General features: G+C 41.6%; 1 protein-coding gene across 6 annotated transcripts in view; it reads left to right on the top strand.

The window, feature by feature from the left end:
• The first annotated feature begins 2,057 nt into the window (after window positions 1-2,057).
• ep400 (E1A binding protein p400) overlaps window positions 2,058-26,988 on the top strand; it is a 39,897-nt gene continuing 14,966 nt past the window's right edge. For 2 of the 6 annotated variants that reach the window (XM_062999385.1, XM_062999381.1), the window contains exons 1-28: window positions 2,058-2,124; window positions 4,349-5,654; window positions 7,360-7,467; window positions 8,244-8,328; window positions 10,363-10,745; window positions 11,367-11,660; window positions 11,903-12,088; window positions 12,215-12,355; window positions 13,300-13,378; window positions 13,480-13,538; window positions 13,852-13,912; window positions 13,994-14,083; window positions 14,564-14,677; window positions 16,458-16,654; window positions 16,846-17,023; window positions 17,900-18,036; window positions 18,143-18,312; window positions 18,410-18,584; window positions 18,847-18,983; window positions 19,852-20,038; window positions 20,268-20,437; window positions 20,524-20,714; window positions 22,087-22,275; window positions 23,644-23,805; window positions 24,738-24,890; window positions 24,977-25,059; window positions 25,327-25,625; window positions 25,956-26,158. In XM_062999385.1, the coding sequence (XP_062855455.1) occupies window positions 4,386-5,654; window positions 7,360-7,467; window positions 8,244-8,328; window positions 10,363-10,745; window positions 11,367-11,660; window positions 11,903-12,088; window positions 12,215-12,355; window positions 13,300-13,378; window positions 13,480-13,538; window positions 13,852-13,912; window positions 13,994-14,083; window positions 14,564-14,677; window positions 16,458-16,654; window positions 16,846-17,023; window positions 17,900-18,036; window positions 18,143-18,312; window positions 18,410-18,584; window positions 18,847-18,983; window positions 19,852-20,038; window positions 20,268-20,437; window positions 20,524-20,714; window positions 22,087-22,275; window positions 23,644-23,805; window positions 24,738-24,890; window positions 24,977-25,059; window positions 25,327-25,625; window positions 25,956-26,158 (5,500 nt within the window). In that variant the 5' untranslated portion in view covers window positions 2,058-2,124; window positions 4,349-4,385. Of the gene's footprint in view, window positions 2,125-4,348; window positions 5,655-7,359; window positions 7,468-8,243; window positions 8,329-10,362; window positions 10,746-11,366; window positions 11,661-11,902; window positions 12,089-12,214; window positions 12,356-13,299; window positions 13,379-13,479; window positions 13,539-13,851; window positions 13,913-13,993; window positions 14,084-14,563; window positions 14,678-16,457; window positions 16,655-16,845; window positions 17,024-17,899; window positions 18,037-18,142; window positions 18,313-18,409; window positions 18,585-18,846; window positions 18,984-19,851; window positions 20,039-20,267; window positions 20,438-20,523; window positions 20,715-22,086; window positions 22,276-23,643; window positions 23,806-24,734; window positions 24,891-24,976; window positions 25,060-25,326; window positions 25,626-25,955; window positions 26,159-26,988 lie in introns of all 6 variants that reach the window. The other 4 variants (XM_062999382.1, XM_062999380.1, XM_062999383.1 and 1 more) reach the window with 3 other exon arrangements.

Raw genomic sequence — 26,988 nt, 5'->3', positions numbered from 1 at the left:
CCTGGCCTTGTAAGTAATTAACCATTCAGTCATTTATTCAGTCATGTATCTTTAGAAACTGCCTTATCAGAAACTAATAAACATGTTAATTGACAGAAGAGGGAGTGGATGTAAGGTCAGTAAAGTCTGAACATATTGGAAATGTAACCATCATGTGTTTTTTAAAGATGCATCTCAAATACAAGAATTTACACATTAACACATTATTGTCATGAGGGTAAAAACCCTTGTGCTGATTGGTTGATTATTACCTGCAACCTACATTTAAGTTTAAGTCTGGAGCAGTATTAGAGACGTTTTTGCTTCATTTTCATATAGACTTATGCATGTTTTGTTGGCTTTTTATGTAACATTACAGAAACAAATATGGCTTTTGTCAACAAATATTAATACACATTTTCTACTAAATGTTACATTTTGAAAAAATATACAAACATTTTATCTTTGTACAGGATGTTAATTTATTTTTACTTCAAAATCTATTAAAACATAACTTTTGACCAGAGATGTCCAGAAATTTTCATCAGTTTTATTGTTAGCTTTCATAATGTGATGATAGATAGATAGATAGATAGATAGAGATAGATAGATAGATAGATAGATAGATAGATAGATAGATAGATAGATAGATAGATAGAGATAGATAGATAGATAGATAGAGATAGATAGATAGATAGATAGATAGATAGATAGATAGATAGAGATAGATAGATAGATAGATAGATAGATAGATAGATAGATAGATAGATAGATAGATAGATAGATAGAGATAGATAGATAGATAGATAGAGATAGATAGATAGATAGATAGATAGATAGATAGATAGATAGAGATAGATAGATAGATAGATAGATAGATAGATAGATAGATAGATAGATAGATAGAGATAGATAGATAGATAGATAGATAGATAGATAGATAGATAGATAGATAGATAGATAGATAGATAGATACTTTATAGATCATTTAAACGAAATGTATTTGTTACAGCAGCTCATATTAGACAAACAACTTGTTACAAACATACAACATCCACTGGCACAGTATAAAAAAACAAGCTAAAAAATTAACAGGAATATCTATATACATGTAAACATTAGAGGTTGGTGTATGCATAGCATACAATAATGATAGGTATTTATTATAAATTATTATGAATCATTAAATAGTCTGATTGCAGCTGTTAGGAGAGATTTCCTGTAGCGTTCAGTCCTGCTTCTAGAAGGGATCAGTCTATGACTGAAGGTGCTCTGTCGATGTGAGTGTGAACAATTTGTGATTACTGAGTTAAGTTTTGTGAGCATTCTTAACTCTTCTACCTGCTGAACTGTTCAGACCTGATTATGGTGCTGGCCTTGTTTATAAGTATTTATTCTGTTTGTGTCTGTTGTTCGAGCACCCTCACCCCAGCACACCATTCCTAATAAAAGAGCACTGGCCACCACAGACTGATATTAGGCCTTTTTTGTGCACCTTGTGTGTTCTTCTGAATAAAATGACTTCTAGGCTAGTGGTAATAGTGTTTGCTAAATGTAAGTGTCTTGTAATGTAATGTATTGTTGATTTCTTTACAGGGTTATTGTTTTCATGTTGGAAGGCCATTTGATAATAGTAGTAACATCAAATTAAATCGTTTATTTAGATTAATATGATAACAGTTATTGTGTTTACCCATCTTTAACAGAGTATTAAGGTATAACCCAGTCATGTAGAGCTGTTGTTGTGATAAATATAAATCAGATTGTTTTATGAGGTGATGAATATTTAAAGTATAAAATAACATAAACAAACCATAAAATAAAAGCCCGACACACAGAAGAGCATTTTGCATCAAGTAAGTTACATTTATTTTAGCTAATACTATTAAAATAATGAAAATGCTCCTATTTTAATGTTCATGTGTAGAACTAGCAGGACCATCACTCACTATCCGAGCCGCTCGTTTTGCGCATGCGCGGTGTGAAACTGATGGCGACTATTGACAGCAGAAGCTAGCTATCGCCGTAACGTTTATCACAGAATAAATACAGATTAGTTCATATTACATGTTCTGTATGGTTTTATTTGTAGTTTATAAATTACATTAAAAGTAAATGGTAGACTCGTGGAAAGGATAAGAGTCCGTAAGTATTGTTTCATTCATTCATATAAAGCATGGCTAATGTTAGCGGTGTGTTCGTTAGCACTGGTTGTTTTTAGCAGCTAGAGCTAACGGAAACATTATAATGGCTTTATTTAATATACATTAACCCACAGCATCACTTTATACCCAATTTCGAAATCTTAGGCACGCAGGTCATTTAAGTAAACAGATTTCGGAACTGAATTACTGGTTAATTTTGTTTTATGAATTGCTATCTAGTTAGCCAGCTAGCTAACGGACTGTTCATGTATTGATAGGCCCCTGGTTAGCTTAGCCTAGCAGGCTAACCACATTCAGTCTGTATGTTCACTTATTTATCATATTTATAAGATAAACACAAGCTTGAAATTCAAACTGGTTTTACAAACCTTAGGTGTGCATTTATTTGCACGCTGTATATGTATGTTTTGTTTATTTGTTGATAGACCTTTTGTATAGAATAATATAATTTAAAAATTTAATATAAATATCAGTGGATAAATACGTTTGCATTCATGAAGGTATAAAATACAGGATAGTTTTAAAAAATAGTGTTTATCTTATTAAGCTTATTGTTTATTTTTATGCGTGTAAACTATTTTACTCTAAATTTATGTTATCTCGTTAAAATTGGTTATTTAAATGAAAACATTCTCTTAAATAAAAATAAAATTTTAATAGTCAGTGTTAATTTAAATTGTCTTAAATTTGACCTGGTTGTTAATGACTAAAAGGGCAGCGTAGCACATCAGTCAGGGTACTAGACTAGTGATCAGAAGGTTGCTGGTTTAAGCCCCACCTCTGCCATGTTGATACTGTTGGACCCTTGAGCAAGGCCCTTAACCCTCAATTGCTTGCACTGTATGTGGCCACAATTGTAAGTTGCTTCGGAGAAAACTGTCAGCTAAATGCCACAATGTAAATGTAAGAAATCCTGAATGGCAATGAATTCGCGTACATTTAAAAAAAATATATAATGAGCTAAATCTTATGGTTTTCTTATTGTTAACTTAATAATTAGTAATAAACATACTATTTTTGCATACTATATATTGTATATATGCACGTTTTACAGTCGCTACACCTTACTTACTTTATTTGTATTTGTATTAGTTTCTCTTCTTTGCTTGTTAAACTACTGGAGGCCAATAATTTCCCCCAGGATAAATAAAGTGTCTGTCTGTCTATCTAAGTGGGTAGAACTGTCGCCTCACAGCAAGAAGGTCCTGGGTTCGATCCCCAGGTGGGGCGGTCCGGGTCCTTTCTGTGTGGAGTTTGCATGTTCTCCCCGTGTCTGCGTGGGTTTCCCCCGGGTGCTCCGGTTTCCTCCCACAGTCCAAAGACATGCAAGTGAGGTGAATTGGAGATACTAAATTGTCCATGACTGTGTTCGATATAACCTTGTGAACTGATGAATCTTGTGTAATGTAATGAGTAACTACCGTTTCTGTCATGAATGTAACCAAAGTGTAAAACATGACGTTGAAATCCTAATAAACAAACAAACTCTCTCTCTCTCTATCTATCTATAATTTCCATTAAGATTAATTGCCCCTATTAAAATGCTAAATCTATCTATCATTTGCCCTATCAAACAGCCATGAATTTACATCTTTTTTTAAATCCATTTTCTCTTGGATAGTTTTTTGTTATCATGAGTTATTTGTGTGATTAAAATGTGATAAATTGTGGTTCATTAAGATCTTAACATCTTGAGATGACGGATGGTGGTTTAATGAATTTTCTCTCTTAATGCATTTAGCAATTTCTTTGGGTGCCAGTCACATACTGAATAACAATAATTATATGAATACAAGGAATAAAAATTTAATGCACTGATTTACTCCTGCTCCCCCATAATTGCAGCACAGTAAGATATAAAGATATATCCTTTATCTAGCAGAGCCTATTTAAGGACAATGCGTTTGCTTGTTTGTTTTTATTAACAACCTCTAGGAGGTTAATAAGGAACACATTAGAAATGTTATCTCATGGTCTCATGAACTGTTATGGTTGTTGTATTGGCACAAACACATCAAGTGCACCAGTAATCAAACAGAATGAATCGTTATCATATAAAAACATAAAAAAATCTGTAAACTAGGACAGATGGAACAGTGCAGAGCAGCATGCAGAGCATTATCCTCAGTTTTGCTTGAATTAAATGATTTGTTCTGTGGCATGTGTTCATCGTAAAGAAATAATTTGACCCTTTTTCGATTTAGAGTGTATTTGTGAAAGCCACGGCAACAGCAGCACGAAATGCACCATGGAGGAGGCCCATCAAATGCACAGAGAAACCTTCAGAGATCCAAATCCACCACGGGTTCTGAGACAGAAGACCAGCAGCAGCAACCCAGTGCAGTCACACAACAGCAGCCCGCAGCGGTCAGTCAGACTCAGCCCCCGGTGACGCCCTTCAACCCGGCAACCAGCACCTCGGCCCCGCAGTCTCCCAACTACCAGATCATCATGAGCCGAAGTCCGGTGGCTGGTCAGAACATGAACATCACTTTGCAGAATGTGGGGCCCGTGGTTAATGCGAACCAGCACATTACGCTCACCCCATTGCCCATGCAAAACCCAGCCTCTCCAGGCTTTCAGCACCAGGCGTCTCAGTGGAGATTTGAGCCTGGTTCGTCTTCGTACATCCAAGTGACCTCACCGCTACCCCAATCGATTCAGCCTCAGAGTCCCACCCAACACAGCCCTGTTCCCCTGCAGGCTGTGGCCAGACCGGGCAACGCTTTAGGTGTGTGTGGGCAGAGCCCAACACGTTTTGTTGAAGCTGGCATTATGGTACGGCAAATTAACCTAGGCAGCCCACCAGGAAGTGGGCATTTTGTGTACCAAGAAAATTCCGGTTTGACCCAACTTGCCTCGACAACAGTTGGCACGGTGCAGCTGACCTCTCCATCTGGAGCACCGTCGGCCATCCGGGAAAGGCGACTCTCACAGCCTCACTCTCAGACCGGTGGCACCATCCACCATTTGGGCACCCAGACTCCAGTAGCACCCGGTACCGCCCTGCCAGCCTTAGCCAGCCCGGGTCATATCACCACATCTAACCTGCCCCCTCAGATCAGCAGCATCATCCAGGGTCAGCTACGGCCCATGATCTTTGAGAAGCCCGCTCAGGGCGTTGTGGCGGGACTCGCTACAGCAGGAGTTGCATCTTTTGGCACAGTCCCTCATTCCAGTCCTTCTCTGAACAATCCAAACTCGATCCTCACACCTAAAAAGATTCAGCCCAAGAAGTTAGAGGAGATCGCTCCGGCCAACGCCGAGGTGGCTCAGCTGAGAAAGCAGTGCCTGGAGCGTCACACCAAGAAGATGGAAAGTCTGAAGGACGTGTTTAAGGAGTATCAAATCGAGCTCTTCTTCCTGCAGCACCTACAGGGAAACATGATGGATTACATTGCCTTTAAAAAGAAGCCGTGTGTGCCGCTTTTCCCTTACCTGAGGCAAAATGATCTGGACCTGGAGGACGAGGAGGAAGAGGAGGAGCAGTCTGAGGTTATCAATGATGAGGTATGATGTTCTAAAGGCTTCTGTTTTCTTTTTAAATAAAGGATGATTGTTAAAAATGAGGATTAGTCATTGCCCAAAGATTTTAGTATTCGGGAACTTTAAGTAAAGTAAATATAATAAATATATTATATTAATGTTCAAAGCAATAAACAATGAAAGTAGAAGTTAATGTTGCGATTTTGTCATGAGCTTAAATGTTTCACTTTTTTAATGTTATTTAATGTGACACTCATTTATGTTTTGCATTACTAGTAGGAACTCATTTGTTCAAACGTCTCTCATCCTCATCTCATCTTCATGTGATCATTAATTATGTACATAATAATGTACATACTTTTAAATAAATAGTATTAAGAGCCGACTAGGTGGCGGCACAACATACAGTCGCTGCCTAGCAGCTCTCTCCTTCTCACAGTGTGACTGTAAGCACGTGCCACGACTATTCGACGCCACCTGTAATTTCATTGTACCTGAGATTCTATTTAAACAGGAACATTAATTCTGCCAGTTCCTTTTGTTATACAAATAATCAGCTTTGTCAGATACAAGCTATGGATGTACTTTGTACAGCATAAGTCCAAAACTTTATACTGTATCGGAGCCTGAGAAAACTGAGGTAGATCAAGTCAAGTATCTTCCGGTCAGGCGTCTACACAGACATGATTGGTTGTTTGGGGGTCTGCAGGAGCAACCAAAAGAAATGTAATAAATAAAGATGACATAAAGCAGTGGTCCCCAACCACCGGGCCGCGGACCGGTACATTTATTACCAGGCCGCACAGAAAGAATAAATAATTAGAGATGCTACATCAGCAATGAAAACACTGCTTCCATTTCCAACACACGGGTGTTTATCATCTCATATCAGCCCCAGGTGGGAGCAGCATCTCGTTGCAGCGAAAAAGCTAATTTGTGAGCAGTATAGTTATTCTATTTTACATCCTCCCGTCCTTATATGAAACCGGTCCGTGGTGCAAAAAAGGTTGGGGAGCACTGCCATAAAGCATTTAACAAAGCTTAATGACAGAAAATAAAAGTGCACAATCAGTATTAGTCAACGTTGATGTTGGCAGAATATCAGCAGTGGTGTGTGGTAAATATAGATTTTTATTTAAGCTGTATGGTATTGCGATTATGTGTGTTAAATAACATGAACCAGGTAAGAGCACTCATTTCATCGCTGCTGCTACATGTGTACCAAAATGACAGCTGCATACATACATCTCCAAAGACCGCTTGATCCATAAAAACAAATAATGTGAAGCGATAAAATGGTCTGGAAATGTGCTTGTGTCGACTCGAAACAGTTCATGTTTACATGCAAACGTAAATGTGACCAATTCAGATTTGAAATGGATAAAAATCGCAAACCACTTCAGAGTAGGGCTTGGTAAAATTACTGTAGAAATGTGAGGCTGTGCTGTAAGGTGTCACAGAACCAAACTTCACAGCTCAGACGATTCTTCTAATCGATTCGTTCATCTTATAATTACAAGACGCACATAACCAGTAGAGCTTTTTAGTTTTAAATATATTGGTGTTAAAAAGCCAATATTTTGATCATTCCATCCCTAGCACGAGCATTCATGAACATGCATAATTCATTCCCATCGGACAGTAGGACCTTTCCATTCAGCCCATTTTTCTTCACGTATTTGACGACATTTTCGCACGCGTCACCACTCTTTCTATGACAACCCCTCAGGTGAAGGTAATGACGGGAAAGGATGGCCAGACGGTGACGCCTGTTGCCATAGCCACCCAACTCCCACCAAATGTGTCAGCCGCGTTCTCTGCTCAGCAGCAGTTTCAGGTGGGACACCACAGACATCCGATCCGGTCGCTCTCAAATGCCGTAGTCACACTTTAAACCCTATAAACCTTGGCCTTTATGCTTCTGTGCAAGACGGGTGTGACGAGTTTAGGTCTGTTAGGACTTTATTTATGTGATTACGCTTGTTAAGGAGCACTCAACCAAGATCTCTGTGTTTTTGAGGTTTGTTGGCAATTCACCTCCTAGCAGCCTGTTAAGCTTACTTATTTGTCGTGTACGGAACCCCAAACACGGCTCACGATAAAGCATATTCTGATCGAATGCCTCAAAAACACCACAGAAAGGAAACAGCTGGAGCTATTAAAGAAATCCTCAACCTAGAAAACACGAGCAATCCTAAAACTCCTGGCGGAAACAAAAATGAAAACAAGAATGTAAATAGACAAATAGAAACAAACAAAAAAAAGCTTGAACATAACACCGATCATGCCACAAATAACACATTCATGTATATAAAGTGGCGTAAAATATTTAGTGTGTACAGACAGTACAAAGACAGTTACACCTTCTAATCCAACCTCGTGACTGCTGAAGTTCTTACTTTGATTGTGCAGAAGTAAAGTAGTTGTCGATGAAAATCCAACACAGTACAACTTCACACAAAGTTTTATCCTGCAGAATTGTTATTCAAATGTAACTGCAGGTCAAATTCAGTCAACAAAAGGCTTGTGTGATCGAGGCTCTGAAGAGTTTAGTCAGAAAGTGCTTCCCAGTAATATTTTCATGCTTAATCTTTTGGTTTGTGATGTTGACAGGTTCATCCGATCGCTGTAGGTGGCAACATCTCCAATCCGGTGGACATGGAGGCTTACAAACGGCAACAGGCCTTGGCGAAAGCAGGTAGAACGACGTCGACGCAGGACAAACTAACTTACAAACTTACTGAAGCTACTCGATTTTCTTTATTTTCCTCCCTTAATCTTTCATTTCCTTTTTCCTTCTCGAATGTGCTTCTGCTTAATCAATGCTCCAGCATCTTTTCCCAGCTCTGTGTGTTTGAAGCTACCGAACGGGGAGCGCTGCTTCCTAACGTCCTACTGCTGGTGTGCAAACGTCGTCGCTGTGTGCCAGTGTTTTTTTGTTTGTTTGGTTTTTTCTTTTCTTTAAATCTTTGTGCTTCTTTTGCGTGTTGAGGGTTCTGTGTGTTTTGCATCCCAGATCAGGCTAAGCGGCCCCGGATCGAAGTGGGACGCCATGGGATGATATTCCAGCACCCTGTTGTAGCTCCTTTAGGATCACCCGGCGTTCCCCTCCAGCAGCTTATGCCGACAGCGCAAGGTAGGAGCGCCGCTGTTTCTCGGCCTGTATCCGTGGTTTAAATGCTGCTGGAGGTCTAAGGTCATACCCAGAGGTCTCAGAGTCGACCTGCAGTTCCTCCTGAGCCCAGTCAACCAGATTTTACTTCATCACTGGACGTTCAGATTTAAGCATAGCAAAGTCTTTCCATTAACTTGAGTGGGCAGAAGATCCAGCAGAAGACAGAAGCTCTGAGAGGGAGGAAACTCATTCGTCTTTCATTCGTTTTGTTCTTTTATTATTTCAACAAAAAACATTCATGTGTGTTTTTTTTGTTCTTCTTTACCAGTTTCTTTAACCACTCATTGGTCAGTGGATCTTCGCTAGCTCTCTTTGTAGCGCTGCACTACCTCACTTCATTATTTGTCTTCATTTTGGCGTTCGTTTGCGTTTTGCAGTTGAATCTCTTTCAGCTTCACCTTTTTTTTGGTTCATTGCATCAACCAGCGCACCTGAAGTGTTGGTTGCCAGCACATTAAAAATCAGTTTGTTTGTTTTTTTTACTTGTTCCACTGTTGGCATCTTTTGGTTTGTCATTCTTGGTTTCTTCAGCATCAGTTCAGATATTTTGGGCCCTGAAAGTAAATGATTAGAATGGAGCTGTGGAAAATCAGAACAGATAGCAGAGGCAAGAGAATCTAGTGACATTTACGCTGCAAGTAAAAGGGACTCAAATGTATAATTTTACCTCATTTTATGATGTTAATAAGAGAAAAGTCACTACCTGTTGACCCGTTCAGTTTCAGATTGGCCACTCCTCACATTTTAAGAGACACGATGGCTTGCGCTCCTTCTCGGCCAGTGTGGTTGTAGTGGATGCATTCATGTAATTGAATATGGGAATATGGGCCATATCAGTTAAACACTTGGGCCTGCAGTGTAAATGTAGTTAGTTTACCCCAGAAGGGGCTTCTATAAGTGTGCACTGTAAGCCCTACACTGTCCTGCTTTCTGCCTAACCTGCCCCCTGTCTTTATCCTGCTCTTACACCCTGCTTTGCTCTCTTGTATTAGCTGTCTAAATGCAATGCCATGTAATGTAATAGATGTAACATGCATGCTCATCCTCTAGTGTCTGTGCTTGATTCTGTGCATTCTTTTCTATTCTATTTTCTTTTGCTGGTCATTTTGCTTTCCCTCTTTTTAACTTTATTACATTGTGTTTTTTTAAACTTTTAAATTATTTTATATATTTAATGCATGACGTATTATTTTAATTAAGTCATTAAACATATGACTACTTGGTTTTCTTTATGATTTCTTTTTTCTCAATGTTTTATTCTTTCATATGTGATTATTATTATTTAGATAGTGTTTTCTTTAATACCACACCACTTTTGTTGAGTAAGTATATAATTACTGGTAATTCATAACATCACACCCATATAATGGTTATTGTGAGTCACAATATGATGCTGTAAAACATAGCAGCACTTAAAAAAGGAGAGTAAATTTCAAACTGTACAATATTATACTCAGTGCCTTCATCCTGTCCTTCTTTGGCGACTTTTCTCCTTCCTTCTCTCCACACTTCCTATCCTGCTCTTCCTCCCTATCGTTTCCCTCCATTCTCTCTCAGGTGGTATGCCTCCCACACCACAGGCGATCCAGCTGGGCGGGCAGAACCAAAACCAGCAGCAGTACGACCCATCCAAAGGTCCACCGGTGCAGAACGCGGCGAGTCTTCACACTCCTCCGCCCCAGCTCCCGGGCCGGCTGCCCCAGGCCACGCTGCCCATGGCGGCTCTGCCTCTCGCTCGGTCACAGGCTCAGCCTGTGGTGCTAGATCAGCAGTGCCAGGTGCCGGGCGGGCAGCTCCAGGCTCAGGTCAAGCTGCAGGGCGCTGGCGCAGTTCTGGCTACGGTGAACACACACCCACATCTGAAGATGCAGCTCCAAATACATCAGCAGCAGCAGCATCAACAGCAGCAAACTCAGCAAGTCATGCAGCCAGGACAAGCTGTGAGTGAAATGTTTTAAAACACATTAAGTAAGGTTTACTATTAAAACTGTATGGCTGGCTTGTATATGCCTGCATCTTCCACTCCTCTGAGGAGGCTTTCCACAAGATTTCGAAATGTAGAGGCCCAAAATTGGCCACAAGTCTGCTGGGTGGAAAAGACTGGACTAACTGGGTGGGGTCTTCAAACACTGTGCAAGGACCCTGGTTAGCAGACCGAGGCGCCTGTGCAGAAGTGGATGAGCCTCAAGTGCTAATCCACTGAGGCATGGACGAAAAAGAAAAGGTAGAGGGAGTGCGCACACTTAGGAGGGGTCGTGGAGCAGGCGAATTTACCCTCCTCGAACGCATTTGGGATCCCCAGCAGTGGAAGACTAATTGACTATGCTAAAATTCCAAGAAAAGGGGAGAAAATGCACAAATAAAAGATTTCGAAGTGTTTCTGTGAGAATTTCCACCTATTCTATTAAACAGCACGACTCTGAGGTCAGCCACTGATGTCTAATTAGGTCTGGGTCTCCATCGACCCAAAAAACACTGTAATTTTAATAAATAATTAGTGACCTTGCTGATATTTTTTACTCCTGTTAAAAATCTTCTCTTATTCTGAACGTTTTCTACAGACCGTCACACTGGTCCGTCCTGGAGTGGAGATGTCCCAGCCTGCTCAGCGTCTGATGTCCAGCTCTTTGATCTCCTCAGTCATGTCCCCCTCTCCTCTTGCCTCCCTGCCCTCCCCTCACCCATCCGGCCCAGTCCGCACCCCCACACCCCACACGGCGTCCCCCGGTTCACACTCCAAACTGGCCACCACCAACGGCGGTGCAACTCTGAAGCTCTCCACTTTGGGTCAGGGCTCGACTGGACACAACGCTCAGGAAAGCTCACAGGACAAGCAGGCTGAGCAGGCCAAGCTGGTAAGAAGAACAAATCTAAAATGATTTATCTATTTGTAGTGGGTCTGTCATGACTTTCTGGCATTTTTTCCTTGCTATGTTTTCTGTATTTATATGGGCTGTGCAAATATGGAATGCTATGGGTTGTGCCAGTATGTATTCGTTTACACTGACCATGTTTGAGATCAGTAGCTTTGAAAGTCCAGGACATTTCCCACAGGGGCAATAAGATGTAATAAATTTGATTGTGATACCCCCTACAGGAAAGCAACGTGCACCAGCGCATAGCGGAGCTCAGAAAGGAGGGCCAGTGGTCAGCCAGTCGGCTTCCAAAACTTCAGGAGTCCAGCAGACCCAAATCACACTGGGACTACTTACTGGAAGAGATGCAGTGGATGGCTGCCGATTTTGCTCAGGAAAGACGCTGGAAGATGGCGGCAGCCAAAAAGGTGAGCGGTGAAGAAATGTATCACAAATCTGAAGTAAATGTGCCACTGAAACCTAACAAGGAGCCACGGGATTGATTACAAATTACAAAAGGTCTAAAAATGTTTATTTTTTCCCTGCCTGTGCAGTTGGTGCGCACTTGTGCCCGTTACCACGTTGAGGTAAAGAAGGCAGAGGAGCGGGAGAAGACGGAGGAGGAGCTCAGGATGAGAAACATAGCCAGCACCATTGCTCGAGAGGTGGATTACTTCTGGTCCAACATCGAACAGGTGAGAGATTTGTGAATGTGTGTGAAGTCATGATCATGTATTAGTGAAATATGCTTTGATGGTCTCAGCCTCTTATTTAGCGGGGTTGCAACAGGGGATCATGATCATTCTGGTCTGCATACCTGAATTGGCACAGATTTCCTGACGTAACCCTCCTTAATATATCTGTGTTTGGGATCAGCACTGAGAGCACACTGACAAGTGCACCTGTTATTAGCTAGGCGGTTTTTGGTCATCCCCCACATCGGGCACCAGCCTGACATGTCTGTAGACGCCTGATCGACCAATAGTAGTGGGCATAAATACTTCATCTATTACATTTTGAACATGCATTTGATAGATTGTTGTTTGGTTTGTTTTTGTGGCTGCCGGGAACAACACGACTTTGTTAATGGCCGTTGTCAACACTGAATTGTTTACAAGAGAAGTTTCTCTCTTTTTAATTGGCTGGAGTAGGTCCTTTATTGGTGACTTGTGTTGTAGCTGATTGCTTTGTAGTAACATGAGCATACAAATTGAAACACAACTCAGGGTAGCACTGTCGCCTCACTGCAAAAAAAGGTCCTGGGTTCGATCCCCAGGTGGAGCGGTCTGGATCCTTTCTGTGTGGAGTTTGCATGTTCTCCCCGTGTCTGTGTGGGTTTCTTCCGAAAGCTCCAGTTTCCTCCCACAGTCCAAAGACGTGCAAGTGAGGTGAACTGGAGATACAAAATTGTCCATGACTGTGTTTCTTATTAAAGACTTGAACTGATAATCTTGTGTAAGCAGGAACTACCTGCACTATCATGAATGTAACCAAAGCGTATAAAACATGACGTTAAAATCCTAATAAACAAATGAAGCACAACTCAAAACGACTTGAGACAATGCAAACCATTACACTCAACCAGCTCCCTCACCAAACTGTTCTGGATGTATCTCATCTCACCCCTATCTGTTAACAGGTCGTGGAAATTAAACTCCACCTGGAGATCTCTGATAAAAGACAGAAAGCTCTGAGCCTCCAAAAATCAGGAAACAAAGGTGAGAGTGGTATTAAAATAAAATCATTGTCTTTAGGTACACTTAACAGTATCCAGCTGTAGAGCTGTGATTTTTACCCTACTTTTGTTATGCTGATCCAGGACAAAGTGGCAAACTTGGACAGGCTACAGCAAAGAAACCTGAGAAGGAGTCCAGTGAGGTGGGGCTTTTTGTACCTACGTTTTTCTCTCTGGGCGTATTCAAGAATCCACAGTTAAAACCAATAGAACAGTACTGAAGTGAGACAGATGAACTGGATAAATGCTTTATTTAGTGATGAAAATGCAAATACGTGCTTAAATACATGCTTTTTAAACTTTGTTACGGATCACGTTGCATGAATACTGGTAATATACTGTATAGAGTAGGGAAGTATGAATGACTAAATGAATGAAGGATGCATAAAATAGCTGTAGAATGAAATCATTGGCTACCTGGTGCTTCTAAGCTCAGTTCAGCTCTTTCTGTTTCAGCATGAATCTGGCAACACCACCACCAAGAGGAAGTCAAGCATGTCACTTTCTGATGTGGACGGTATGTACTTTAGACATGTGTAATGGAATCTGTGTCCATTTCAGTTCATTAACTGTGTGTGTGTGTTTGTGTGTGTTGCAGCTGAGGATGAGGAAAGTACGATAGAGGAACAGGAGGCAATGGAAGTAGCTACTGACCAGAAAGAGGAGCTCGCTGAGCTCTCCAAGGAAGGTCAGTTACAACCTACACATACGTGACGTTTCTGTTTTTAATCAATTGTTTGCCCCATGCATATGGCATGAGATCTCTGGGAGTCACATGGAGCTTAATGTGACTCTCCATTCGCAAAACGTAAATATATAAACATGTGGAACAACTTCTGTGGTAGACTTTTAAATGAATCCGCGGGGTACAGGATTTAGCATAACACTGGGGTTGCACATTTAGGGCATCATTCATAAAGTAAGCTTTCATAATATCACCAGTTTTTACTGTAATATCTGCAGTTCCTCTCTCAATTCAAATAGCACTCGTGATTTAATGCCGTTTTTAAGGAACAGTGTCAATTAAACAATTCTTTAAAACATCCCGAGTCCAGATGACTTGGGCTCTGCTCATGTTTTCTCCCCTCTGACACTCTGATACTGTACAATCTATATAAATATAAAAGGCTTTCATTTACTTAATGCATCTGCTGTCTTTCTTTCATAGCTGAGGTGCCATTAGAGGCTTTGGTGAGGAAATACGCTGGTGCTTATGCCGAGGGATTTGAGTGGCCCCAGCCTGCCAGCCAGAGTGAGGACGAGGAAAAAGATAAAGTTGAAGGTACAGTGGTGGAGCTATAAATTTTTCATTTTCATCACTTGCTTTATTCAGTTTCAGTTCCAACGGCAAGACAGGGATACACTGGAACAGTCTTTGGTCATTTGGACTTTTGGTAATATCCCATTTCCTCCCCTTCAGACATAGCCAAAAGTGTCTGTGTAAATGCCCAGCCAGCAGGTAGCACAGCTGAGCTTCGAACCCGATCGCTGGGGTGATGGACTAGTGGAATAGATGGCTTCCCCACCTGAGCGCATCATCATTCCTCTAAATCAGGGGTGTCAAACTCATTGTCACCAAGGGCCACATCAGCATTACTGTGGCCCTCAAAGGGCAGATTGTAACGTGTCCTGCTGTGATTGCAGTCTGCTGTTTTTCCTGGAGGCCGAATTCTGTGTTTGGTGTCAAATTGTCAAATTTATTCAGTATATTTATAATGTATATCTACATTTACCACAGACACGGCCTCATAACACAAGAGACGCACCGGTTTCTCTTCCTGAAGCACAAACTTGTTTTCACTTTCATTACATTTCTTCATTCTGCTTAATTTTCTTAATTATCTTCTTGTACATTTTAGGATCATGTGTAAATATGTGTAACATCATCTACTGTGTCACTTTGCAGGTCACAAAAAACAATAAAGAACTTAATACAGTAAAAGCACACAGCTGTACAATATGAGATTTAACCAAACGTAAAATAGCGCTAACGAGTTAGCATTTAGTGTAAATATACTAATTACTATAGTAACGGTAACAGTTGTATTTAATTACGGTAAATTTGTAACTAAAACGCTGTGATAAACTTACTAAACATTTACTAAACTGAGAATATAAACGCCACTACTTACAGACTTACAGTCTGTATTATATTGCAAGAGAATTTTTTTGTATTTATTTATTATTGTTTACGTTACTCACTACGCTACCCCGCGTTCTTTCGCAGTAAAAGTCACATGGCTACTAGGCGAGGTCAAAGTTAGTTGCTATGACTACGATGTCACCGGTTGCCACTTAAAGGCGCAGGAGTCCGATTGAATTATAAGTGCGTCTCTGTAACGACTCGAACCATCACAACAATCGTACAGTCGTTTAAGCTCTCGCCGGATCTGGCCCGCGGGCCGTGAGTTTGACACCCCTGGTCTAAATGATATTTTTCTTATTTGGTGTTTTGATTGCTGTGAAGACTTTGTATCTGGTAACTGTAAGGGTCATAGCATGTCGTTTTTATACTCATCAAACCATTTAGTGGCTTGTCATCCTAGGAAAGGCCACTCCCATCTGAATCAAACGTTCCTTAATAATTAATGACACCACTTTGTCTTAGAGGACAAGCATACCCAAACCATGCCTTCCTTCCAACTACACACAGCATAACAGTCAATGGGGCTTTTTACCATAGAGTTTAAGCATTTAGGCTGCACTGTTCCCTTGGTGTACAACTTTAAACCCTTACTAGCTGAGCAGCCAGCAGAGGTTGTAATTGCACCAGTGTTGTGAGGAACCCTGGTCCGGCTTATACCACCCTGTGAACAACAGCCAGTCGTTGTTCATGTAGCCGCCCTGCCTAGGTGGATGGCAGAGCTGAGATCGCAACTCTGGCGTGCTAGCGTATTTTACTGCTGCGCCACCTGAGCGGCCTAGTTGAGCAGTTTTAATGATTAAAGCCTTTTTCTTATTTAAGTTACTAAGTTATCCAATCTGTCATCCTGCTGAAAAACTAACATTGGTAAATCTGCACGGACACTCCCTCAAATATCTTCAATCTTGTTCCTTCTCAGACATGAACAGTTGTCCTCTGGACAGCCCTCACGAGGCGGTTTTAATCGACTCGCTCTTGAGCAACGAGCAGTACCGTGGAACTGAACGAAGCAGCAGCTCCTCAGGAACCAATGGCAAACCCATAAAGGATATAGCAGAGGTGTCCACAGCTACAGACCTCATCCTGCCTAAAGGAAGTGCTCGGACAACACCAACCGTGAGTCCATATCCAGTCTTTCAACACGATATTGTAGAAAACAAGCAGTATTTAGGTCACTTAAGTAGAACCTTCACACTAGTAATAGTTCAGATGAGTGAGTCTCAGATTATCAGATTACGATCTTATCTCAGCTGTGTTACTATTAGGTTTTCATTAAGTCCTTATCTGTCTTCTTTCTCTGCCGTTAGACTCGTCTTCCCGTGCCCTCTCTGCTTCATGGCTCTCTAAGGGATTATCAGATGGTGGGTGTCGAGTGGCTGGCCAACCTGCATCGCAAACACCTCAACGGCATCCTGGCAGATGAGACCGGCCTGGGCAAAACTGTCCAGACTGTAGCATACTTCGCACATCTGGCTTGTCACGAAGGTCTGTCCACAACTGGTACCATTTTACCATTGTTACTGAGTTAGTGGTTCACATGTTAACTCCAAATTGAATCTACTGTTGAAGTAAAAAGTTTAAGTACACCTGTAGGGTTTTTTTTGTATGGATGAATGAATGATTATGGCATTTGACTTCTTTCATAAGTTTATTGAGGATGTTTCTAAAAAAATCTACAGATAGTTTTGTGGTGTTAAAAGTTTAATAAGGTCATTTAATTTTGTGGCATGACCTTCTCATTTCTCATGAGTGCCTTGGATTGACTACAGCCGTGGCCATATAAATAGAGCTAGTTTGACTGCACCCATTAGAGCCACATTCATTTCAAGGGTAAAGTCTGAGGAGCTCTGTACAGATCTCTGGATCATAGATTTTCATGAACATAATGATTTCATGCAGGCGCTATTTCTGAGCATCTTTAGGTCCCAAAATCCCAAGTGTACACACAGCTGTTCTTTAAAAAAGTACACGGGACAGTAATATATTTGCCAAGCTCAGAAACGAAGAGAACATTTGTCCTGATGGTCAGATGTAATCCAAGAACCAAGAAACATGTTCCATTCCTGACACAACCCTCTTTATTTAATCCGGGCTTGGGACCAGCACTGGGGGTGCACTGACGAGTGCACTGCAAATGGCTGGACTAATTGCCCAGTCCTACCCCTTTGACAAAGCCAATTACTGCCTGATAGCTGTAGCAGTAGTAGTGGGCTTACACATTTTTTCATTACGCCATCCATTGGATCATCTTATTAGAACAAAACTTGCTCTAAAGGATGTTCTATCCATATTGCCAAAAGAGACTTAATCTACTGGTTAAAGGGAGAGCGTGACGTTATTGATTCTCGGTCTCGATTGCAGGTATCTGGGGCCCTCACCTGGTGGTTGTGAGGACCTGCAAGCTGTTAAACTGGGAACTGGAATTCAAGCGCTGGTGCCCTGGCTTCAAAATTCTTTTGTACCTGGGCAGCAAAAGAGAGCGCAGATACAAGCGATCGGTACAGATCTAATAACCTTCACTCACGGAACCAGTAACTAACCGCATTTGTTGCTGTTCTGAACAAAGAACAAAGTCTTACGTTTGTCTGGTTTGTTTCTTTTCAGTTGTGGCGTGAGCCCAACAGTTTCCACGTTTGCATCACATCGTATAAGCTGCTACTGAAAGACCAGGCCTACTTCCAAAAGAGGCGCTGGAGGCACCTGGTACTGGACGAAGTACAGCTGATCAAGAAAATGACTGAGAAACACTGGGAAACCATCTTCAACATTAGGAGGTATCCCTTCATCTCTCGCTCTGTCTCTTTTAGAACATTTTAAGATACTCCGGGTCTTTTGATTACATCAACACTCTTGATCCTTGTTGATTTACAGCCAACAGAGGATCCTGTTGATCAACAGCCCTCTGCAGAACACTCTGAGAGAGATGTGGACCACCATCCACTTCCTTCTGCCCGGAATCACTCGCTCGTACCTGGACTTCCCCATTAAACCTGGCGGCGAACAGAACCAGGACTACTGCCATAAACTGGTCATCAGACTGTACAGGGTGGGCATGCACTCACCATACCGAAAAACCAGTCTTATAACGAAAATCATGTTGTGTTCCTGAATAATGAACGCACACTTATTTAGACTTTTAAGGAGCAAAGTTAATTTCATAGCAAATCTCCATTTAAAATCTCTATCATATCAGAACTGTCCTTCACTTTGTACATTTAAATGTAATTATTATGGATGAAATATTGCTGTATTTTGTTATATAACAATAAACGACCACATTAATTAATTCAGTCTTGTGCCGTCTGTAGATGATCCAGCCTTTCATCCTGCGGCGCTCCAAAAGAGATGTGGAGAAGCAGCTCCCTAAGAAGTACGAGCACATTCTGAAGTGTCGTCTGTCTGCAAGGCAGAAGAGCATGTATGAGGACATCCTGACACAGCCCAGGTGCGTATCAGGCACAACTGTTAATTAATAACGTGTTCAGTGTGCGCATAAATATATTAGATATCGCTACATGGCCAAAAGTGTGTGGAGTTTTATGCTTCTGACTTTTTTGTGGAATGCAGTTTTCTCTTCCAACATGACTGGACACAAAGCAGGGTCCATAAATGAGTTTGATATGAAAGAACACCAGTGTTCGGCACAGACCCTGACCTCAGTTCTATTGAACACTGTTTCTGTCCAACAACATTTCTAATTATTTCTAATAAAAGGGCACAAATGTCCTTAGGCACATGCCAAAATCCTGTCCAAACCTTCTATTAATTCACATGGTTTACCATATAAGAACTCACAGACAAACAAGTTTGATATTAGACTATGCTGGGTACCTGGGCATTGCAGAATATCAGGGAAATGAATAAGCTGACCAGTTAGCAAGAGGAAGAACTCTCCAAAAAAAATCATTCATCTCAAACCCCTTATAAATGACTACATTAAAAATAAATGGCAACTTCAATGGAACACACAAACAAACAGTAAGCTACACGAGATTCACCACAATGTCAGAAATAAACCAAAAATACGTTATGAAAACGTACAGATTGATACACCAACACGAAATACTAGAAGAAAACCCCAGCAAAGAATGTCAGACACCAATCACCATAAAACACATCCTGAACGAATGCCCAAAGTACAACAGTGAAAGACTAAGACAAGATAATACAGAAATAATCATCAAATTCCTTAATAATATAAAACTGAAAACATATATGGTTTCAGAACAGGGTGTCTAATGAGCCCATGGTCGTGTGTGTGCAGCACAGGTAAACGAAATGTCGCTGATCTCTTGTGTGTTTTGGCTCCGTAGTGCTCAGGAGGCTTTGAAGACGGGGCACTTTGTAAGTGTGCTGCAGGTCCTCATGCAGCTGCAGAGAATCTGTAACCATCCAGATCTGGTCCAGCTCAGGGACACAGCCAGCTCGTTCACCTGCCAGCCTCTTCAGTTTAACACACCGTCTTTAGTGCTCACAGCTCTGCAGCAGGACCAGTGGAAGGTAGGGGTGTGTGTGTGTGTGTGTGTGTGTGTGTGTGTGTGTGTGTGTGTGTGTGTGTGTGATCGACAGATTCCTGTTGCTGTGACTCTGTTTGTTTTTGATGTTTGCTTTATTTACCTTTATTATAGATGAGTTCCTTTGAGATGAAATATGTTGTTCAAGGATTTGTGAACTTAAAACAAATGTGACGACAAACTAATCAGGAAATATGATTTCCTTTCCCTGTTAGACAGTTGACTTGTCCCCGTTTGACCTGATCAATAATGAGCTCATACTGAACCGCTACGAGACTACAGAAGTCTTGCCCAAACTCAGACTGACCAAGCAGCTCATTGAGGAGATCCACAGCACACCAGACCCTCCAGCCAGACCCAAACCCTGCAAGATTAAACCCATGAGGTATCCTCAGGCAGTATACTGAAGTATTATTAAGTGACACAAGCTGTTGTTTTGAAGGTCTTGACACCAAATACTTTGTTTTTTAGGTTGTTTCAACCAGTGCAGTATGGGACAAAACCAGAGGGGTGTCTTGTACCCTTAACTAGCAGTTCTCAAACTAATCGCTCTAGTGCTACAACTACAACTGCCCCCTCCACCACCTCCGCCCCTGCTGCTGTGGCTCAGAACGCACAGGCCAGGGGCAAACCGTCCATTACTACAACAGCATCGACGCAGGGTAAGACCTGTTCATTATCTGGGTGCCTCTTGAAACTTATTGAGTAGTGCTTCTTCAGTTTGTTCCTCATATTCCAAATAAAAGTGTGATTTTTATCAAATTCTAGCAAATTCCGCCACAGGTACAGAAATTAACAACAAACTTTTTGTGTTGACCATGACAACGTCAGCAGAGCTTCATTAAGACCCGGTTTTGTGCCTACAGTTACAGAGGTCTTTAAAGTGAACAGGGTGTTTAAGCATTTATCACTGTCGGGGTGGCTGCTGTGACCAAATACAAACCTGCATCGTCACTTTAGCTTTGTAAAATAATTGAACTTAATAGCGTGGGTTCAGTTTTTAGACCATAGATGTCTATAACAGTGCATACTCCATATGGTCAAAAGTATGTGAACACAGCTCTAAACGGTTGGGTTCAGCTGTTTTTGTCATACCCGTTGTTAATGGGTGTATAAAAGCACTGACATTAGATTATATGGTTCCAACGTTGTGGCAGAAGTCTAAAGAAGGCTCTTTCCTGTTCCAGCATGAATGTGCCTCCGTGCACAAAGCAAGCTCCATACATACAGTACATTCTTTAACACATTTGTTGTGGACGTCCTCTGTTAAAATCACTCATTTAAATCATTTAGCTTTTAACCCCTAGGCGTCCAGGTGGCGCAGCGGGATATAACCGGGACACCCCGGTTCGAATCTTGGCTCTGCTACCGGCCAGCTGGGCAGACTAGCGACCATCTAGCGGGCACAATTGGCAGTGCCTGCAGCAGACAAAATTGACTATCGAGTCTGCTGGGTGGGGAAAAAAGTGGGTGGGGTCTTCTAACGCTGTGCAAGGACCCTGGTTAGCAGGCCGAGGCGCCTTGGCAGAAGTGGATGAGCCTCCTGTGCTAATCCATCGAAGCACGGGCGAGGGGGGTGTGAATCGGGCGAGTATACCCTCCTCTAACGCAACTGGGATTAAGACTAATACAAGACTAATTGGATACACTAAAAATTAGGAGAGAAAGGGAAAAAATGCATAAATAAAAAAAACTGTGCACTGTCTTTTTGTGAGTTGTATCACCAGCCACGTTTGATGTTAAATCATAAATTTTGAATGTGAAAAGTGGCTTTAAAAAACTGCTGCATGTGATCTTAACCTAAAACAGTAATGTTACCAGCCAATTTGTTTTCCAAATGACAGCAGTGCATAAACACCTTAGCCATCCCAGCACCTTTCAGTGCTTAAAGTCCCTAATATTCACAGCCCAGTATGATGTTTCATCAAGTTTCCTTTTATTTCTTGCAAACTTTGCAATTCATCCCCCGTTTTTTTTTTTTACAGCTAGTGCAGCACCAGTTGACTTTTATCTTCTCCTCCCTAAACCCTACAGCTGGCAGCACACCAGGACATGGCATTGCAGCCGCACCTCATTCCACTACTTCTACCCATGTGGCTTTGGGTGTAGCAGGGGTGGGTGCGGTAGCCCCCAGACTTGCTGTTACACCACAGGCTCTATCCACCCAAACCCTGCTTCCCCAGAGGCTTCTTCTCAGCTCCCAGGCTCAGCCTCGGTTGCCTAGTAAGTGGCAATGAAACTTCCTTCCCGTTCAGTCACTGTTTCTTCTTTTCACGCTCCCAAAAGCAAACTACTGAAAATGGGAGACTACTGAGTACTAAAAATTACTTTGCACATAAGGCCCGTGATGGATTGGCGTCCTGTCCGGGGTGTGTTACTGCATATAGCGCCCAGTGATTCCAGGGAAAATCCTCTGGCTGAGGTGATTTGAGACATAAGCTCTACTATCTGATATCTGACTACAAGTGAATTAGGAATAAATTGAGCATTTTATAGACTACACCAACCACCTGTGGTGCTCGGGTGGCATAACGGTCTATTACGCTAACCCATCACCTCTAAGATCCAGGATCCAATCTCAGTGGTGGTGGACGAGCATAATAGATCCTTACGCCACTCGAACGTCAAATCAAAACACTAAACAAGACTCTTAGCATTAGCCCAGATTTAGTCTCTCCGGCGTCAGCTGCATGAGAACGCTCTCTGACCTGTACACAGCTCCTGGTTATGTTACGTTAACCAGATTTTTATTTCTTTTCATTTTCTTCTCTCTTCCCACGCTAACTCTCTTCCCTATTCAGCACAGCTCAAGGATCCTGCTCAGACTAGCTTTGCTCGTGATTTTCTCTCTTTTTTTAAGATATAAACACATTTTCTTTCAGCTGAAAGCACATGTAAGCTGAAAAGTGCATGACTTTCTTCACGCTGCACCTTTTTTATGCACTTTTCAAGCTCATAAAAAAAAAAAAAGTTTGTGATTAATACGACTATTAACTCTAACTTCTTTTCCAGGCCTGTATTATTCACTAATACATCTCTTAAAGAAAGCAGTTACCAAACCGTGGTCCATGTTTAAATCTGCTTAGAAACTGTCCAACACTTTTGTTAATTCTGTTTTGTAACAATGTTTTGATTTATACAATATCAGGTGATTTTGCTTGCTGTCGACCTCAAAATTATTCTAAATTCCAATCATAACGTCACAGCATTCAGATACGACATGACTTACAATTAATGGATTCTGGAACATCATTTTTTATTCTGCATTGACAAGATTTTGAGTAAGATTTTGCAATGCGAAACACGTCTTGCTTGAATAGCCTATTGTGTTACAATATTTTTAATCTGACCCACTTGTCCAGTGATGGTTTATTGCATCACAGCAATACAGTCCCCCCTCCTGCAAACATTTTGTTAACTGCTCCTCTAGGAGTCGAAAAAGTTAAGAAGTTCCTTTCTCATAGGTCACTTTCTAATAAACCTACCCTGAGCATGTCCTACTTGCCAAACTCATTACCTTTCTTACTTTTAAAATAAAGGCCATGCCCTCATCCACTTACCGTCTGTTTGTCTGTTGCTGCTGTGCTGAAGGTGACACGGTGAAGGTGACTCAGCTGGCATCTATAACAGGAGCTCAGAGTCGAATAGCACAGACAGAGACCCCGGTCACGCTGCAGTTTCAGGGAAACAGGATCACCTTGTCCCCCAGCCAGCTACGTCAGCTTACCGCAGGACAACCTCTCCATCTTCAAGGTACTTTGTCCACACTTTTTGCTGCAACTAAAATTAGTGAATATTATATGACGATTCACAACAACTAGGTTGTGAGATAATGGGGGGAAAATCCAGAAAAAATAAAGGGACTTGGATATAAGCAAGACTAATGCTGGCATGGAGGCTTCACCACATGTCACATCGCCAGTGGACCGCTCAGTGATTAAGAAGCTAAACTATTGACCAGAAGTTCCCACTGTTGAGCCCCTAAGCAAGGCTTTTAACCCTCAGTTGCATGCATTGTATTTACTCTATTTTATGACAGATTTTATAAGTTTCTTGACAGTCCTATTGGCTAATAAGGAATTATTGTTGGTCATTTTTTTCATTAGAATCAGTGATTATTTTGCACATTGATGCCACAGCAGGTAGTTGTGCTTCAAATAGTCATGGTTAATACATTATTAGATAGAACACAGATGCACCTATCAGGTTTGTGCTATTTATGTTAGAGGATATGTTTGAAAAGAAAGCTTTTGTTGTGTACTTATATATGTGTATATATTTATATATATGTCTGGGGTTGCCACTGCTGATCTGATCTGCATACCAGACTTGGCACAACCTTCCTAATTTTATCCGGGCTTGGGACCGGCACTGAGAGCGCACCGACACATGCATCTCCCAATGGCTAGGGTCTTTAACCAGACTTCTCCTCAGACACTAGTCAATCATGTCTGTGCAGACGGCCAACAGTGGGTAAAAACAAAACAAGTAAAAGTGATGTATTCATAACCTGGCTCTGCCACTTAGCTGGTTAGCAAATCCTCATCAGTTCTTCTTTTCAAAATGCCAAATGTGTTGTTATTTTTTCTTTTTTTGCTGACAGGTGCACCAACAATTATGACTGGATGTCCCTGTGACACAATATACACGTTTTTCTAACTGGTTGTCCCTCTTTGTGCCAGCAGGTAACATTCTGCAGATAGTGTCTGCCCCCGGGCAGCCTATCCACAGACAGCAGAGCTCTATGGTGATGCAGGCGAATTCTCAAACTGTGCCAGTTCAAAACTCCACAAGTGCTCCGGCTGTGCATCCTCCAGCTGCCGCCACACCTCTGCAGGGTAACAATCCTTATTTTACTTCTTTGTCTGAGTGTTGAGATAAAAACATGATCTGCCACTGACTCTTGCTTGTCCTTGTAAAGCAGCTGGTGTCAAAGCTGGTGGCACAACCCCGGGCCTCTCGGATGCAGGAAGCAACGCCAAACCTTTAACCAACGCTCTGCCACAAGTGGGTGAAAGTTTTATTTCTTTACAAGATGCTCAGTTTGCTTCGTTTTAAATAATTCTTTCTGTAAGCCTGATTGAGCTTTTATTCAGCTTTATTTCTATTGGACAGCCCTGTTTTAGGCATTTTACACCTCAGGTTTGTACTAGGGATGTTCTTTTATTACACAAGACTGAATATTGAGCACCATTGAACAAATGTTTAAATGTTTTGTCTTAAGATTTAGGTCAAATTTGGTCACATTTTGTTGTTGTTTATTTTTCTTATCAGGTGTCAAATGAAGAGAGAACCAGGCAGCTGAAAGAGCGTTTGACTCGTCTGTTCAGCGTTAACGAACGGCGTGTTCAGCGCTCTGTGCTGTATGGGGCTGACGTGCTAAAGGCCTGCAACTTACTTGAAGGACGTTCTCCTTCTTCCATCTCTGCTCCCGAGCACTCCCACTGGTCATGGGCGGGCAGAAATGCCTGCTTGAAGGCCCAGAGAGATAGTGTATCTACGTCTGACTTGCTTCGTTTGGCTGTCTGCTCCAGTACGGACAGACTACAGGATGAGGGCAGCCTCCTCACGAGGTTTGTGTTTCTTCCACACTTTTGTATATTTTAGATTGTATTTGAGTGCTATTTTTAACCTTTTATACTAAGTGAACAGTAAAAGGTTTTCTCTCTATGCAAGATTTCAAGTTTGATTGCCAGGACTGTCTGTGACAAGGAGTCCTAAAGAACATAATTGGCCTGATATTTTTGTCCATATAGTGTGTTTGTGTGTATACTGCTTGTGTGTGTATATATATATATATATATATATATATGGGGTGTCCTAATACTTTTTGTCTATATAGTGTGTGTGTGTGTGTGTGTGTGTCTGCTTAATTAACTCATCAATGACTTCTTCCCGCCCAGGTTGTCGTGTGTCCTTCCTGCTGCTGTAGCTTCAGCCCCTCAGCTGTACGCATCCAATCCCCCACCATCTTACAGCCTGGAGCAGAAGTCTTTTACCCATCGTCTTAAGGAAGCGTCCGCCCCGTACAGCTCGGAAATCCGCACTCTGACCTCTCCTACTCTGTTTGAGCTCCCTGATAAACATCTGCTGGAGATGGACTCAGGTTAGTTACATTTCATTATTCTCTGTGTGGAGAGGAGTAAGGCTTGGTTTGTTCTGCAGCAACTGTGGGCTCAGTAGATTTATAGTCTATTTAATAACTCTAGTAACTATTGCATACAGTCTAAAGATGAGCATAAGGTTATTATTTTAACTAATATACAACTTGCCCAGTACAGCAAAGACCTTGGTTTGGGTCACTGTAGGACCACTAGTCGGTTAGCCACTCTACAAACACTATTAGGCCTGACTGGAGAAGGAAGATTGGAATGTAGTGCCCGTCAGTGTACTCAGAGTAATATGGAGTGTGTGGTGTGTTCCTCCAAGCAAGTAGGGCTCATAGGGCGAGTAGAAATGTGTCTCTAGGGTGCTCAGGTAGCGCAGCAGTTAGTCTATGTCTGAGATTGGGAATACTGATCCTGGTCTAGACTCGCCTCATACAGGTGAAAGGAAACAGTTGGCTACTACACACGTTTCGGAGGGGGTGTGTGTTAGGTACAGCCCTCTTGGTCTGGGTAGGAGTCTGCAGTAGTAGTGTGTGCTAGCTGGATAGGCAGGATGGAGAAAAACCTTTATAGCGGTAACACAACACAGCAACCGAATTGCTCAAGTCAGTAAGTAAATCTGGAAGGACTGGTGTATGTGATTATAAAATGACCAACCGTTTATAAGGTATAGCTACAATGTAAGCTATATGCTATGTATTTTAGTCTGTAGGCTATATTAACTCTTCATTTATTACTTTTATTTATACTTACTTTAATATTTACTTTATAAAACATCACCTGAATAATGCAATCTTTGTGTTGTGTTGTGTGTGTGTGTGTGTATGTT

Source organism: Trichomycterus rosablanca, chromosome 7 (assembly GCF_030014385.1).
Source record: "Trichomycterus rosablanca isolate fTriRos1 chromosome 7, fTriRos1.hap1, whole genome shotgun sequence".
Lineage (NCBI taxonomy): Eukaryota > Metazoa > Chordata > Actinopteri > Siluriformes > Trichomycteridae > Trichomycterus > Trichomycterus rosablanca.
Note: the sequence above shows the minus strand (reverse complement) of the source record. Positions and strands in the feature narration are given on the sequence as shown.